The 18,413-nt window shown below is 40.1% G+C and overlaps 1 protein-coding gene across 5 annotated transcripts in view; it reads left to right on the forward strand.

Moving 5' to 3' along the window:
* The window catches only part of ap1s2.L (adaptor related protein complex 1 subunit sigma 2 L homeolog), a 56,061-nt gene extending 38,222 nt beyond the window's left edge, over nucleotides 1–17,839 (forward strand). For 3 of the 5 annotated variants that reach the window (XR_005965289.1, XM_018246035.1, XM_018246031.2), the window contains 2 exons: nucleotides 10,947–10,955; nucleotides 17,237–17,839. Coding sequence is in view for 4 of the 5 variants with exons in the window: in XM_018246035.1 (XP_018101524.1) it covers nucleotides 10,947–10,955; nucleotides 17,237–17,284 (57 nt within the window). In the remaining variant the exon portion in view is untranslated. Of the gene's footprint in view, nucleotides 1–314; nucleotides 1,462–10,946; nucleotides 10,956–17,236 lie in introns of those variants that run through there. The other 2 variants (XM_018246034.2, XM_018246032.2) reach the window with 2 other exon arrangements.
* Nucleotides 17,840–18,413: the final 574 nt, after the last annotated feature.

The following is an 18,413-nucleotide window of genomic DNA, read 5'->3' on the forward strand; positions in this document are numbered from 1 at the left end:
CACAAGCTTCAAAAATATTCTGGTCTGTAGAGTGAAAGATACGCAGTTAGTGCCTATACCATCTCTGTTTATTCTCACCATATTGATACTCGTTATTGACTGTACACTGACGCTTCTGTGAGAGAGGAAGAGAGTTCAACAAACCCAAGTAACCATTTTTGACTTACAACCATTGATTCATTCTAACCCCTTTCTCTCTGTCACATCTTAGCCCTGATTTGTCCTGTGACTTCTGATTTTCTCATATAGGTTACAAACAAAACTGCCATTTTCATGTCCTGTATTCTGTATAAGCTTGTGTGTTTCTCTTGTAGCCACGGCATGAATACTTTAATGTGCCTGTGTATTAAATGGCTCCACTCTCCATGCATGCAGAATTTCAGAGGAATTGAACTGGACTGAGCGGTGCTGGAAGTGTCTGGATTGGTGGAACCATCCATCTTGCTGCCGGCAACTCACTGTTCTGTGTTTTGTGTTCCCATTCATGTGTTCTGTCACATTTGTCGTGCACTGAGCGCTCATTCTTTAAGTAGCGGTGACTTTCTAACAAGCCTGACTTTTTAGATGTCGGTATCAGTAACCAAAACACTGTCATTCATTTTACAGAATGGAAATGCCACATTTCTAAAGGTGGCCATAGACTTACAGACATATCTGTTGCATATATGTATACCTGTAAATCTGATGATTGAGCTCTAATGTAATGTAATGAAAACAAACGGTCAGAGGATAGATCATAATTGTTACGTCTATGGCCACCTTTAGGCATTTACAACCACATAAACATATACTGTACATAACATATAATTCATCTTGTAGAACCAACATATCTCACCTATTCACAGACCTTGTCTACCCATCTTACTAGTAAAAGTACTTGATGTCAAACATTGTGGCACTTACAGATAAGCTGTGCACCCACACATACAGGCACACACATTCACTCTATGGTTAATTAGTGTCTTTCCAAATTGAGGGCAGAAACCAGAAAGCCCAGAAGAAACCTGTTCAAACACTGGGAGAACAAATTTCACTGTGAGATTTAGCCAAGACACCTCTGTACAAGGTAGAAATATTATTAGATTTGACATGCTGAGTTCCTTATCCTTACTCTAGGTTTGAGACAGTTTGGTTGGCCAGTAGGAAAAACGTAACATTAAGCTGTACTGTAGTAAAGTCTGATAGTATGTGTTTTTTTTTTATTTCTGGAAAACTCCAGCCCATCAGCTCTCAATACACATACCACTTGTGCTTGTTCCTAGTCTGTTGCAACTTAGTGGCATGTTCATCACACAGTGCAAATATCAGAGCCCTGTACATAATTGCTGCCTTTAAGTACTGGGCTCTAATGGGCCTCTGACAGCCCCTCTGTGCATGTTTTGAATGGCACATAAGGAAGGGTAAGAAGAAAAATTTCTGGCACTCAGTGCAAGCAGCCAAGCCCTGCGTGTTTATTGAACGTAACGTTTCGGGGGCGTACCCCTTTGTGAGTCTGACGAAGGCGTGCGCCCCCGAAATGTTACGTTCAATAAACACGCAGGGCTCGGCTCACTTGCACTAAGTCTTGAGTGCCGGAAATTTTTCTTCTTACCTTGTGTTGTTGGGGGTGCCGATCCGCTCCTTTGCTGAGCATCGGACTAAGGTTGACGTGAGAGGCTAGAGTTTACTGGTGGGTTATCTGAATTGGACATAAGGAAGGGTCAGCAGATGCCTATATCCCATCCATATGCCCCCTCTTGTATGCTGTCCCGTCAGATGTTGCCACCAGTGGTGCAACTAGACATTACTGGGCACCAAAGCAAATTATTTTTCAGGTGCCCAAATGTCTAGAGGCTGACCTGTTTTACCAATATTTATTGAAATTGTATATGAATTAGGGCCTCATGGGGCCCCTATACCTCCTGGGCCCCCCAGCAGCCACTGGGTCTGCTTCCTCTGTAGTTACACCCTTGGCTGCCACTAATGCATATACTTTCAGGGAATGGAAAGCCTGTGGTTTTCTGACTTTCTGACAAGAGACAGTAGGCCTCATTCTTCAAAGTCCTGAGCACACGTGCAAGATGTCCCTAGCACCAAATCCTTTAAAGGACAAGGAAAGTTAAACTAAAGAAGTAGCTAGAAATGTTGAACATTATGTTTTGGGCATCTGTAGCAGACCAAGGCAACTACAGCCCTTTAGCAGTAAAGATCTGTGTCTTCAAAGATGCCCCAGTAGCTCCCCATTTTCTTTCCTGCTGATTCACTGCACATGCTCCGTGCTGCTGTCACTTACTGAGCTTAGGGACAGACTCAAAATATACAGTACTGGACCTAAATGAAGACCAGCACATAAAATGACATGACTTCTGTTAGTTGGAAGACTGCTACTTACATATGTGCTCTTTGATAGGTACACATTTAGTTTTTGCTTTTATAAAAATTATAAGATGCCCACAGAGACTGAAACAAAACTGCTGTGTTAAAAATATGAAATAGAAAAAATATGAGAAGTGCTAACCAATCGAATGTATTGTTATTTTTTGCATAATTCTCTTGTTTCACTCAGCCAAAACTTCCACTGCCTCTCTGTGTCTGTCCACAATTCCCCTTATCACGTAGTCTTCATATTCTGTTATAATTTTCTTAGTAGAAATTAGCAAGGCAAGGCCAACAGTTTGTGTGCACTGCCGTCGGGTCGATACCCGCGGGTCAGGCAGGGTCCACCACGTACATAGGGTTGCCACCTGCTTGGTTTTGACCCAGACAGTCTGGTTTTTTTGAAGGGCTGCCCACATCAAAACTGCCTGCCCGGTTTTCCAACTACGAGCAGTATTTCCTATGATTGACGCGGCAACCGGCCATTCTGCAGTCGCAGCATCATAGCCCCACCCCTGATATCACAATCCCGCCTCCGCTGCATCACTGCCCCGCCCCAACCACATCACAGCCCCATCGTCGCTAATAGTTTACTAAAGACATTGCAGCAGCTGGGACCAGAATGTTCATATTACTATTGTAGCCTGTACAGAAAAACATTATAATACTATGAGGCATAGGTGTCATAGAGATCTCCCTCTACTCAACACAATTTAGGGAAGGTAGGCCATTTAATAAATTGTATATTCGAGGACAAGTTTACTTGGGCACCTTGTATTGCACTGAGAATTCAGCCAGGCAGTAGCTCCAAGGCCTGAATGCCTCAAGAAGCCTGTGAGCAATGAGCATCACGCTGAGTGTTCATATCAGCCTTGAAGTGACTGCAGCAAGGTTATTTTCATCCATTAAGGCTGAACGCTGCCTGGGGAATCTACATTGCAATATGTATGTGTGTGTCTAGTTGTTCCCCTTGTTTGCTATGGTGTAAGAGAGAAGTGAAACCACATTGTGGATCTACATTTGTAATCTCAACAGGACAATGGTCTTTATGTGAAATAGGGAAGGTGGTTATGATAACATGGAAATGAATCTGGCCTTATACTCTCACAGTTACTGTATGTATGTGAAATAGAAAGACAGTGACCGAGACTCCCTGCTGTTCAGATTGAATGTTCACACATGATGACCATCCACCCCAGGTTATTACCTGGTTCTAGCAATATTTTCCCAGGACATTGCCTCCAGGAGGAACTGGATTGTTTGCAGTGACTGGCAGTGGAGCAGCACCATGTTATTACACAGTATATCCTGTTCATGGGTTTACCAGCACCAGATTATGGACATGTAGGAAGCCCTAAAATATGCCTGCTTGAAGGCTGTCATTTCTGGTCAAAAGCTAATATAAAGGCTTCCTGATATGTCCTTATATCTATCAGATATACAGAAGCACTGTGTCTGGGTGATGTCCACATAATAACAGATGTTTTGCTGGGAATTCAATACCTATCTGAGATTTAATGTTGGGAAGAAGCAAGTAAATCAAGTGCAACCCATCCAAAACAGCCAAAGATTAAAGGGGTTGTTCACCTTTGAGTTAACTTTTAGTATAAAGTAGAGAGTGATATTCTGACACGATTTGCAATAGGTTCTCATTTTTTATTGTTTGAGTTATTTAGCATTTTATTCATCAGCTCTCCAGTTTGCAATTTCAGCAGTCTAGTTGCTAGGGTCCATTTACCCTAGCAACCACACACTGATTTGAATTAGGGTCTGAATAGAAATATAAGTATTAAAAAGTTGCATTCTATAACATACCTTTTAAAAGTCCATGTATAGGTGAACCACTCCTTTAAGTGCTATGTAGCACAGATCATGTTATTTTGGTACCCAATAAGCTTTTATAGTAAAGTTTACTTCTCCTTTACAATTATCACTGAGATCTGTGAGTGCCTGCTGTTTTCTGGGATCTTTCCAAAGCTCACTATTCTATGTTCAGATCCCATTCTGTTTGTAGTGTTATTTTTTTAAGAAGTAATAATTCTCATTAGGTTAGGGGTGCCTAAAAAGTAGACCTTTAGCTGGGGATCAGTCGATCTCATGACACTGTCAACATACAGCTTGTCTAAATCACTGTCCTATTTCAAGCTTTTCATTTAGATATTTATTCTGTTAAGGTTATGTAAGAAATAGTGGTTTGTTAAATATAACAATATACATTCTCTCATCAATCAATATAATGTTAAAGTAATATTTTCCATGGAACAGAAGGCTAACAATGCTTTTATGGATGTAGATCATAATGGGACAACATCACTAAAAGTAGACCTCCCATTAGTAAAGTATGGGCTCTCCTGCATTAAGTCATAGGAGCACAATGTAAGGAGCGCCAGTGCCACCTTTAACTCCACATTCTTTGTGTCTGAGCCTTTCTATGTTCCCTGGCCAGGCAACTGGCACCATTATTCTTTGCTTCAGTGGTGCTCAGCCTGTGAGTCGTGACTGCATTGGGTAAGCTGGGGGTCACCAGTAATCTTAAGTAAGCTGATTTTCTTCATGCAACTAGCTTAGGTATTAACATTTTTTTGCAGATCTAGGAAAAATTTGCTGATCTTTGCAAGTCTTAAAGGAAAAGTCAACCCCCCCAATAAGAAAAGCCCCTACCTACTACCCTAGATAGTCCTCCACCCTGTTTTCCCCCCTGCATAGTTCATTACCCCTGAAAGTGTCCTGAACACATTGCTCACATATCTGTGCAGAGTAAGCGCAGCCACAGATGGGTGCCATCTTCCGGATTTTTGGTATTCTTCATATCTTCTTCGTTCCTTCACGCGCTTCCTTGACACATGCACAGTTGCTACAAACTGGAAGACTCCAACTGATGGGCTCCAACTGCACATGCACCAATCTGGCGTTCCCTTACAGATGAGGACCAAAAACCCGGAAGATGATTATAATAATAATTGAGATACTTGAGCAATGTATTCAGGACACTTTCAGGGGTAATGAACTATGCTGGGGGAAGCAGGGAGGGAGACTATATAGGGTAGTATGTAGGGGCTTTTCTCATTGGAGGGGTTAGTTCTCCTTTAATAGAGCTGTCTATGTGTAACAATTCGCCCTGCAGCATGTCCAGGGGAAATCCTAAACCCACCTTAAATTAGTATTTCTTTAGCAAGAATTTAGTAAGAGAAAGAATTTAAGTATATATATATATATATATATATATATATATATATATATATATATATATATATATATATATATATATATATATATATATATATATACAGGTATGGGATCCATTATCCATTACCCTGTTATCCAGAAAGTTTAGAATTATGAAAAGGCCATCTCCCATAGAATCCATTTTATCCAAATAATCCAAATTTTTTCAAAGTGATTTCCTTTTTCTCTGTAATAATAAAACAGTACCTTCTACTTGATCCCAACTAAGATATTATTAATACCAGCCTGTTGGGTTTAATTAATGTTTAAATGATTTTCTAGCAGACTTGAGGTATGAAAATCCACATTATGGAAAGATCCATTATCCGGAAAACCCTAGATCCCGAGCATTCTGAATAACAGGTCCCATACTTGTATATATTTATATAAGAAAGTAAGAAATGAGAATCCTAGTCACATTAAAGGAGAAGGAAAGCTACGGGGGCATTTTATTGCCAATAGATTAGCTGCATCAGTGCAAGCTAGAATGCTATATTTATTCTGTAGAATGTTTTACCATACCTGAGTAAAATGCTCTAGAAACTCTCTGTTTGTTTAGTATAGGAGCTGCAGTATTTATGTGGTGTGACATCACATCCTGCCTGAGTCTCTCCCTGCTCTGGGCTCAGATTACAGTAGAGAAGGGAGGGGTGGGGAAGAGGAGCAAACTGAGCATGCTCTTGCCCAGGGCAATGAGGTTTAAGATGAAGGCAGGAAGTCTGATGCCGAAGCCCATGTGTACACAATAGAAGGAAAGAAATGTGGTGTTTCTTTTGACAGGGGACTCAGAGCAGCACTACTTTGGGGGTTTACTGGTATATTTAGATGGACCTTTCTGATAAGGCTTACTTAGTTTTAACCTTTCCTTCTCCTTTAACAGTATCCAGACTATGAATATGAAGAAATATATTTTCTTTATCAAGACAAAACTATTCAGTGCTATGTACTCCATCACTAGTAAAATCTGCACCTAAAGTGCCTTTAAATAAATGACATTGTTACTATAGCAGGTACTGAAGTCAATAATAAAACTAGAGGAAAAAAAATGGCCCCTAGTCTGTCACGCCAGTTTTCCTTTTCAGTGATGTTTTGCTAGAGTATTTCTAAAACCAAGCCCAGTGCCTACTGAATTCTGTGCCTCGCTGTGCTCTTTTCGGAGCTGTTATGTACATTCAGCTTTATTATATTGTTTGTATTATGTGTGCCCAGCTTGCTCTCTGCCTACGTAGCAGCCAAGGCGACAATAAAGAACATTTGGATGCTTTTTGTTTCAGTTGAATTCTATTTCTTCCTCTTCAAGCGCTCGCTGTAAATATCAAAAGATTTTTCATAATAACCAGCCAAGAACTTTTTGTATTTTCAATTGAATAACAGCAGTATGAGCCATTGTAACTACAGCACTCTGCCTTTAACTGCCATTAATCAGACTTGTATCTGATCACAGTTCTGTAACACAGGTGTTATGTTTTGGTAGCCGAGGATGAGTAGAGTATAACAGTGCTTTATTAGCAGGCTCATGCATCCATTACACAACAGTAAGCAACTCTAACACCACAAGCTGTATAGAAAGTATGCACAGTATAAGTCTTGAGCACGGTGACATCTACAGGCCATTTGTATAAGCACCACAACAGGCACATAAAAAGGTAAGAGGGATACCAGGCTAAAAATAAGATGATGCATATCCATATTTGTATGCACTGCTAAGCCCCATATATATTGTATATATCCAACCAGCACCAAGGGTAATATTTATAAACCCGTGTAAAATGTTTTATGCCTAAAAGCTGAGTATAGGTTGATGTACAATACATAAAGGGTCACAGAATTGCTGCAGGTCCCTGTGTTTTTTGTTGGTGCACAAAAGCCTACGTTTGTCCCATGAATACAAAGCTGCCTGCGTTCAAAAAAGCTGTATTCATAAGAGGCGGGTTAGGGGAGGAACATAGCATCCCACCAATGCTGCATTCGGCACCTTGCTCTTTTTTTTTTTTTTTTATATGGCGCAAGTTGCAGACCCCTGGCTGAATTTACTTTTACGGTAAGGTAGAGTCTTTCATTTGCTACTGGTCATATTATGACCCAAAATTCAGGAAAGGGTGGGAACCAGTAATTCCTGTCTGACCAGTCGCATAGTGGGCGGCATTAATGTTATTCATGGAGTGCAAATTATAGTCCCACACCTGATATATGTTATAGAAGAAATTTCCCTCTCTGATCCACGTGTATATTCTTTTCACTCTTGGCCCCACTAGGGTGCCCAATTATTAGATATTAAAAAATAAACAGGAGACAAGCGATTGAGAGTAAAAGATATGCAGTGTCTGCACAACGCCAAAGACTTTAAAGCAATACCGACACGTTCCTATAAAAATCATAGGAATGTGTCCTTACCATAAGTGTATGTGAAAAGCAGCATTTCCATTATAGGAAGCTTACTGAGAACGAATAGGGGATCATTATCATTTTGTAAATGTTTTGAGACATAAAACTGTTTCCAGGTCTGTTATACATTTTTAGCATTTATTATATTTAATAGCAATGGGGAACCCTTGCGTATGGGTGATTTGTTATTGTATAAAGTGAACTATACCCTTGTGGCAGTATAAAAAGCCATTTATTTTTCATGGAACACATACATTATAGTTGGGCAGCTATTTTCCATGAGTTTCTCAGCCTCTGGGAATTCACAGAAAGGCTGAACATTGCATTTTTGTGTATCGGTTCACAAACTATTGCCATGCCTTTATTTCATTCACAAGCAAGTGGCTATTTATCTCATTTTATACGCTGTCACCTGATTAAATGCCAAGAGAAATTGGCCTGTCTGGCCTTGCCCGTCTGTAAAATCATAATGAAGATCCTTTAGGAACTTGAAACTTCCTGCTGATTGTTTTGAATTGAGCGAGAATGGTTCCTGATCATCCATTTCCTTAAGTTTGACAGCTCATTCCCATAAAAGCTATGGAGTTGAAGAGCATTTATCACCAGAATCCGTTGCACTCCACAGATGTCCGTTGAGAAATTAGAGCCACTTTGTTTACCCATTATGAAATGCGCCTTAAGCCATTATGTGCACTAGCAGTGCTTGCTTCTGAGCTTTCTGACTCTGGAAAGGCTGCCTAATGGAACCGCACTGATAAATACAGACCGTAAGGCATCTTTTACATTTTATGAATGTGTTTTGCACTTCCATTTAGTTGCTCACCCATCACATTTGCCAGTGTGCATGAAATTGTTATAAATGCTTTCCAATTTGGAAATTCTTGGTAAGAGTAGCTCTTCCCAACTGGTGTGGGGCAGGAAAAGAGAATACATAACCCTATGAAGATTGCAAGCTTGTGCAAGCAGGGCCCCCCAATCCTGTTTTGAATTTGTAATCCTTGTTTTGGTAATGTTTATAAGACCCCTGTTTGTTAGAAATGATTGCAAACCATTTTATAACTTGTTGGTGCTGTATCAATTATGATATTTAATGCTCATAAATACATAGTGATGAAATAATATCTCATTCAGGTTAATATTACCATGCTAGGGATGTGCCGAATCTTGGATTTCTTTTCAGATTTTTCCTGAATCCAAGCCTTTTTCGATAGGATTTAGACCTGATTTTAAACCTGAATCAAAGTGCCTGGCTGAAACAAAAGGCCATTTTAGCCTTTGGAAATTGTCGATTGTTTAAACAACGCAATCTGTGCCGATTTTTTTACCTCCGGGATTAATGCCGAATCGTTTGTGGAAGCTTTGATATTTGGTTGAATCTGAAAAAAGTGGTGCATCTCCATATTAAACAAAACAATACACACAATTGTAACATTTATGAATAGTCTTAACATGTTTATTAACATATTGGCCTCCCTATGGACCTATTGGAACTTTGTTGGTTATTAGAAATTATTCAGCTATAGATGGATTTGGTCAGCAGTTGGTCTATGGGTGTGTGTGCGTGGCCGATTCATGGAAGCAGTTCTATTTAGCCTAACGTCTGTTTTGATATCAGATTCCCCAGTGGAAAAGTCTCATAAATAATGAAGTAATGCATAAAGTGGATTAATATGGCTGACTTGGATTAGATCATTAGCAGTTGGGTGAGGCCAGGATCATCATTGCTTGTGTCGTCTGGGGATGGAAACTTCGACAAAGCAACTAAAGATCTACCTTTTGAGATGCATAACCCCCATGTAAAGTTTCCACTGGATGCCAGTTCATGTGCATGGAAGATGCATTGCAATATAACTAGCAGAGCTATTAAGTGTTTGTGTAAGTGTTGGCATAGGCAATGACATTTCCATTGTGGTCATTCTCCTGTTAAAACCCAACCTTTGGGCTTACTCACACTGCAGACTTTGGTCAAGTTACAAGTCAACGTCTCTTTTGTACAAGATGTGAGCATTTGGATGGGTACGTAGAAGGTGCAGTTGGGGTGCCTAGTGGGCAATCAGACACATCGGGCTGGACCAAAGTTGCAGTGTGACTGGCTGAATCGCATTATACTGGACCACATATTAGGGATTTGCTTTAGTTGTCAAGTCCAACGATTCCTATAAGGTGCGGCCATTCTCTAAAAAGGTCAGCCCAGTTGCCGTCAGTCTCACAGTGTGTATTTGTCTTATTTTTTGGACACAAAACTTTTGCATGGAGTTATTGTTCCAGCCCGCTGCAAAAACTTCAGCATTTCCACCCACCCATTGTGCCGGGGAAGGGACTAATGAAAGGCTTTTATTGTTGCTTTGGATGGTCGGATAAACATTTTTCTAAGGATCAAAGATTTTTCTCTGCGTGGGGCTCAGAAAGCTTTTTTTTGCTTGAGTGCCTGGTTCTATATTTAGCCTTCTAATGTGACTCGCTGCCACGTGACATTAACTACAGCGATTGTGTATAGCGAGGCTCAGCATACCTCACTAATGTGCTCAGCCATCTGCTCCAACACACATCTGAAGTACAAGAAACATGTCATTAATTAGCACTTACCTTTTGTAATTAATTCTAGTTATAAACACGGCACAGTGAAGTTCTTAAATATAAAGGGGATCAAGAGAACCCATCAGCAACCGAAAGGGATTTCAACGATCAGTCCAGTGATTAGAAGGTTGATATATCTCATCCCCTTGTTTGTTCTGTAGTTTTCCTCTGCTAGTATAAAAGCAGAATGAGCGCAAAGAATCAATCAGCCCTGTATAAATAAAGGATAATAACAATGATAATAAACCGGCTGCTCAGAATATGTGAATTCAGCAAAATTGCTTCTTGGTTCCTATTAGATTGTTCTTTATTTATTTAGAGTACTAATATGCATTTGCCTTCAGAATAGCTGTTCTAACATATTCTTTTTCTATTTCTCTTGTCCTATGCCTTTCCATTCTAAGGATGCTAAGGTAAGTGTGTGTGTGTATTTTTAAAGGGTTTTGTGGTGTTTAACTTAATGTAGCTGAAATACTTTGGTATCAAGTCCAGAACTACCAGGGCATGGGGGGTGCACTCGGGCCCGCACCCCCTTGGGGACCTCCGGACAATTGCGCCGATGTGAATGGGGGTGGGGGTTTCGGCTGCTCCGTCTGCACCAGGGCCCCAGTGGTGATAGTTCCATTACTGCTTGGTATTTACAAGGTATGGCTAAAAAAGTACCGTTGCAAAAAGTTGAGTAAAGGTGGCTATTCAAAAGCCAATAAAAGTTGCTGACCCAACCCCTCCATTCTGAGTTGGCAGCTTATGGGTCTGTGAGTGGGGCCTGCCAGACAACCAGGCAAGTTTGAAAATCCCAATGGGTTAGGACCACAACAGCACATTGCTATGGTCCTCTCATTACAGATCACCATAGTAAGATCTGATTGTTGGCCTACAGGACATATGATTGGATCTGGCCAATTAAGTCCATCATATGAGCTGCCAATCCTCGTTTAGTGATCTCACCAAAAAATTGGATCTTTAGGTGTACAACCAGCTTAACTTGATATATATCCAATACCAGCCTTAATATTCTGCACTATTTACACTTCTAATGGTCATTTGAAATGTTCTACACCCAGTTCGGTGACTGCTTGACTTTCTTGGTAAGGATAAGGGAAGAATATGTACAGACATATTTTATTATGGTTATTTCTGGCACTAAACAAGAATGAAAGGAGTTCTTATCACTTCCTGGTTCTGCTGAGCAGAGGAGAAGCTAATAAAACATATTACCAGTTCACTGATAAGCCCTCCAATAATGAGCTGCTTAGAGGCTGCAGCTTAGGAAAGGGAAAGATTTGTTATTTAAAAACGGGTTTTGTATACATTTAGGGGGTTATTTAATAAAGCATTTATCTCATATTTTTCTCATAATTAAATGATAAAAGCTCAACCAAAGATCCATGCCCAATTGTGCCTTATTTGTTAATAAAATAACACAAATAAATCAGGTTGGGGGAAAAAACTGATAAAATTGAGCGAACAATTTTTTCAGGTTTTTTTCCGGAATTGCTAGAAAACATAAAAATATCGGATTATAAGTCTAAACCCAGCACAAACCACAATAACTTTCAATTGGGAAATTGGTATCTCCCATTGACTTATACATGACGTTGACAGATCAGAGATGGCGGATTTTCAGATTCTGCATTTTGCAGCATCGGGGTATAATAAATCTCAAAAAAAATAGTTTTTTTTCCATGAAAAATTTAAGTTTTTGTCCCAAAAAGGCCAACCACGATAAATTTGTGGTTTAGAAAATAACCCCCTTATATATAGTGTACTCTAAACCCATTCTTGTGGAATGTGTGCATTGGCTTCAGAAACTCCTAAATCATTTATATAAATATGCCTTTTGCTGGCATCCATTCAAGTTCCAATAGGACTGTAGGGCTTACTGTATAGCAGATAAAAGATAAGTCATTTATGTACAGTACAATAGTTTTAGCATATAATGGTGGTAATTTATAGTCGTTTGTAGCTATCTACACACCAAAAAAAACCAAAAAACCCTTTCTCATACAATATAGCACTTTTGCTGCCAAGAAATACCTGAAATGCACATTTCAATGTTGCTGTCCTTTTAGCTCATTCAGTATGTGCTATAGATAAGAAAATCTATAGTACTGACATTCAGTAACTAAATGCCAGCACCATCGATTCTGTGTTTCTGCATGCAACAACAATAAAATCTGCCCGGGGGGGCTGGTATGAAATAACGCAAATATTGTGTTTTTTGGTATCCGAGTCAACTGGTTAATCTCCCATTAGATGCTGCCCGTTCCCATGGTTTACAGATAACTGGCAGTTAGTGATGATTATCATGCGGGTAGTATAGTGGCCTTGCAGTTGATTCCCATTGAAACAATATTACGTGGGTTTAATTTGGAAGCATTTTATTCCCAGTTCTGTTTGATGTTTTCATTGTTAATAAAATAAACACGGCCCTTTAGCCCTCGGAGATATTTGTATCTGTCAGACGGAATGTTGTGGGATTTGATGGGCTCGGTGAGGCTGTCACTTGCTGCAGAGGAAGGAAGAGCTTCTAGACAAGCAGCTGCCCAATCAAGTAGCGACTGTGGGAAGACCTGGTACAGAAAGCTGAGAATAAAGATTTTTTTTCCACATTATTCAAATGAGTATTCGTAAACAGATTTTTCCCCTGCCCAGAGATGCTGGGGTATTCTATCACCATCCAGGAGAAGCACTAATGGGGAGAAAATGTTTCATTTACAGAATGCAAATTATAATTGAGTTTATATTCTGTACAATTCTGTTGTAATATACAGGAGCTATGACTGATCTGGAAAATATATCCTAAGTTGCGCCTAGTGATGCCAGTTATTATTTTTATTCATGTCCCTTTAGTTATATATTCCGCTGCACTTTAGAGAAAAGATACATCATTCCCATCAGCCCCAGTAGAGCTTGCAATCTAAGGGCCCTATCAAATCCACACACACTGTGGTCAATTTAATCAATCTCCTGTGCTCCTACCTATGTGTTTATGGAGTGTTGAAGGAAACCTGAGTAAGTGTTCACTTACACATGTATACACAGTATTGTGCAACTGCACATATCACTCTACTTTGTCTTTAATTACAACACCTGACTTCTACTTTTCTAAAATGGGCGTTGGTTAAGGCAGTCTCTCCCTCTTAAAAGCCGCTCAGCAGTTGGCGGGGGAAGATTTAGCACAGAGTTTGAAACCAAAGCACAGGAGATGTTTACATAAAGAATTGTTACTACAGAGAGGTAATATTCCTTTTTTACTATGACTAAAGATAAATAAGTTAGGGACCACCATGTGGGGTTTTACCTTGACGTGGTATGGTGGCTTATCAATATTATGATCATAACTTTGTAACAAAATAACCCTGTTTCAAAATTACATGCACTGGCATATTTACTTGAATTACTTAGACAGGGCTTTATACTTTTTGAAATTGGCCTCAGGTGTGCATCCACAACCCCCCCATAGCCAAGAACAGGGGGCACAAACAGACTTCTTACAGATCAGAGCAGTAGCGGTGTACGGCCTGCCAGTGACATCACAAAAGGGGCAGGGGCGAGTCTATAAATTTAGGTGCCGGTAGTGCTAAGTCATGGGCAGGGAGAGCAGGAGAATAGTTCAACCCAGACCCGCCCGCAACCTGAAGATTTTGTGCAGGTGCCGGCCCCAACCCACCCGACCCGCGGGTCCCACAGGTTTTGAACGGCCCGCAGATCACTACAGAGCAGTACTAACCACTGTGCCACAGGACTCATTAAGGCAGTATACCCCAACCAGTGACTCATGAGCAACATGTTTCTCACCAACCCCTTGGATGTTGCTCCCAATGGCCTCAAAGCAGGAGCTTATTTTTAAATTCCAGGCTTGGAGACAAGTTTTTGTTGCATAAAAACCAGGTTCATGGCAAAAGAAAGAAAACCCCCTTCATACAAAATGAGTAATATAAAAACTAGTATTGAAACCCAAAGGGCTACGTGTTTTGAGAGTGAGAATCCAACATACCTTCACATAAGTTCAACAAACGTACGGTACCCCCTACTCTTAAAGGGGTACATACCCTTTTGATCACATTTTACTATTAAATCTGAAATTCCACATTTACTACAGTTACTAAAATATCTCATCACCTGATTCTATGGCAGTCATGTGTTCTCAGACAGTCTGCCCAACATATTGTTTTGAGCAAGACCTGCACTACAAATATATATATTACACAATACAATACATTAAATTTTTAAATATGTTGCCCATCACATTAGATCTAAATTTCGACTTAAGGTCCCCATAAACGCAAAGATATTTCATTGGTGAATGATCAGTTTCAGTGCAATCCGACCAATCCATCAAATTATTGGGAAGTTGGTGGGAATCAAACGATCGCTCATCTTACGATTTTTCGGCCGACATCTGTCAGAAAATTAATCGGCCAGGTTAAAAAAAATTTATCGGTCCCAGTGCAATCTATCTATGTTTGCAGGGCCAAGCAGGCAGCTACCCTCAGTTTTCCTGGCAATATCGCTTGAAATGGTCTTTTTAGTGATCAAATCGTACATTTAAACGATCGTTTCGAGATAATCTTGGTCTCACGATAATGAAAAGATCTTTTAAAGATCTTTACATTTATGGCCAGCTTTACTGAAATCACCCTGCAAGTCTTGCAGGCATCTGTATGTTCTTTTTTGTCTTTAATCAATTTTTGGAAAGAGAGGATTCAGGAGCAGACACCAAGCTAGGGGATCATTTATTTCCCAGAAAAGGTGACTTGTTGGATACCATTCTCAATGTACAATCCATTAAGATTTACTTAAGCACAGGATTATTAAAAAGAATGAGAAGGTGTTTACGATATGGTCGCGACTTCTCCAAAGACGTGGGTGTGCTCCCACCAACCCATGTAAAGGTTTGCGTATGATGGAGAAAAGTTAGCACCCATAGCTGTCAAATGTCTCTGAAGATAATAGGACTCATTAAAATAAACATAATTATGGGTCAGCAGAAACTCTAGGGCCATTACCAATGACATAACGCAATCCGAAGTGTACAACCCCGAGTCATGCAACATAAAACGTATAGCTTCAAGACCTTTAGAGTGTGAGATAGATGAGTATAAGGACTGGCCGTCTATAGTTACCCAAATATACCCACACTCCCGCGCCACATCATTAAAATTGGAATTCATGTCCCAGTGTTTTGTGGGCCCCTTCCTTTGTGGCACCACTTGTTTTAATTATACCTCTATGGCAAACTTCTCCTTAAAGTTACCTTGTCCATGGCAAACTAAGTTGATCCTGGTGTCTATCAGCATTATCTGTATGGTCTTTAAATGCAACCCTTCAACTACACTGGGGAGAATCAGAGGTGCAAGAGGGAAGTCGCTGTTTCATGGCAGTGGTCTCTACAGATCCCATTTTTATTTCCCTAGAAGCCTCAGCTGGAGAATATTTCTTCTTTTCCTGCAGCTCAGGGGGTGTTGGGGAAGGAACTTCTACAGAGTGAGATTGTGGTCAATGTATGCCTGAAAATGCATATTTTTGTATCACTGGGGGTTAGTGCTTGGAGGTTATGGTTGTGTTGATACTTATATTAAAATGAGACATGAACACAGAATAAAGTCCCATAGGCATTGATGGGACAGACGAAACACATTTATAAAGAGTAAGCTAAGGCTGAAGATTCAGCTGGACTGGGAACACCTTGTAAACCCCCCAGATAACACTAACAATGTCTTGTGATTGGCTTATTACCAGGGAAATATCTTCTGGTGTGTGTATATGGTTGCTGAGCCAATAGGTTTGCAGTCACAAAGAGCTAACTGGATGTCAAGCAGCATATCCTGATGAAGTGAGCGTAATGGGTGCATTGTATGGACATTAGATTGTAAACTCCATTGGGCATGTATTGATGTGAATGGTGGACATGCTCTGTGAAGAGCTGTGCAACCTGGCACTTGCGATATATATCTACATTCTGAGCCAGTCCAATAAAACAGGACCATCAAATGGTCATTATTAGGGATGTACTGAACATAGGACCAAATCTAAACACTTAGGGGGTGAGTTTTGTTTCTACCTCGAATAAACTCACAACTCAAATGTTTTCTTAGTTATGAAAAAACCCAAATGTAAAAAACTCAATTGAATACAATTGGGGCAAAACTTACATTTCTATTGAGTTTTTTACCACCGTACAGTAAATAGCCTCTGCCATTGACTTCTACATGACCTCGAGAGTTTTTAGCTGGAGTATTTTTGGATTCAGGGTTTTAGCATAATAAATCTCAAAAAATTCTATTGTTTTTTTCCCCGAAAAATAATTTTTCCCCCCAAAAAATTCACGTTTTTTAGTGATAATACCCTCAAAAAACTTTTTAAGAAAACACAACTCAACATTTGATAAATAACCCCCTTAAAGTCATGTAAAGTCACTGGACAACTGAACATTTTTGGTTTGGCTTTATTTAAGGCAAATTTTGATTTGGCTCAGTTTTTGGTCAAAACTTTTGTGACGGCCACACTAAATAACTATGGTTTCAGTGTATCTCTATTAAGTATGGTGCACACAAGCCATGTTCACATAACTATTTAAAGGAATGTTCTAGAGCCCTAGTAATAAATAAGGCATGCCTTTGAGTACTGTTGTTTCTTGAGTGCCACATTGCTGAACCTGATTGCCTGTATGTTCCTGTCCCCTCCACAGGAAGCCGAGACACCACGGAGCGTGCTGGAAGAAATTGGACTGACATAAACCTCCTCTCGCGTTGCCAGTGTCTCTCTGTTTGACATCAATGTTCACTGCCTTCATCTCAGTGTTAAATAATAGTGTAAACTGCTGTCTGTCAGTATTACTGTACTGCTAAGCTGCTTTATTTGGGTTCTCAGAAGGGGACAAATCACTCCAAGAAACTAAAGGGAAAGGAACATTTCAGCAAATCCATGGTGCATTCAAAAACATTTTCACATTTGACTACAGGTTGATAACGGATAATCTAAAACACCCCCCAGTTCTGATACTGCCAGTGCACCAGAGCTCAAGTTCTTATTGGCTCGCAGGACAGGAAGCCCAAATTTGAACCCCATTTTGTCTCAAGATGGATTTGTAAGGTGCTGCAGATCCTTGTGACACATACAAATTAATTGTTGTTTTGGCAACCAAAGAGTAGTCATTTGCTGTTAAGGGTTTTTTTTTTTTTGTATTGAAATTTCTTTCAAATATTGAAATATTGTTTTTCAGTTTTAATATTTTCCTCCCAATAAACCAAAGAGGAACATAAAAGCTCTGCTCCTCCTCTGCCTAAACCTCGCTCCCTGTATACACAGTATCTTTATCCTCAGCAGATTCACCTCTTAGCTATAACTCAGAGTCTGACTTGATATCGATGCCCAGAATCAGTCCAACGTTTGGTAAGACTTTGTAATACTTTGGAGTAAGTAGGTGCTTGTTGTTTTGCAGAGCAGAGCTCTTCAAGCAATCTGCTATTTTCTGAGAGATGTATCCATCATTTTCGTATGTGGCTAATTTCAAAATACTCCATGAAAGCTTATTGTCCTTGGGATGGTCTTCCCCCGACTGATATCTGGCCAGAAATTGGCCAAATATCAATTGGACACGATTAAAAAATGCCATTGTTGTGACTGGACCTCAAGGAGGACATATTGGTGAAAGATCCACGAGTTTATGGACCTCGGCAAATGAGCAGATCTTTTAAAGGAGAAGTAAAGTCGTCTTGCACTTGGTGGTGCTCACTGGAAGAACCCCAGGCCGGTGCAGTTTTCTGCTGATAAGAGCACCAGCCCGGGGTTTCAGGTAAGTCAATACAATCACTTGGGGGTGCCTAACATTTGGCACCCCAGGTGCAAGACAACTTTCCTTCTCC

The sequence above is a fragment of the Xenopus laevis genome, chromosome 2L (genome assembly GCF_017654675.1).
Source record: "Xenopus laevis strain J_2021 chromosome 2L, Xenopus_laevis_v10.1, whole genome shotgun sequence".
Classification (NCBI taxonomy): Eukaryota; Metazoa; Chordata; class Amphibia; order Anura; family Pipidae; genus Xenopus; species Xenopus laevis.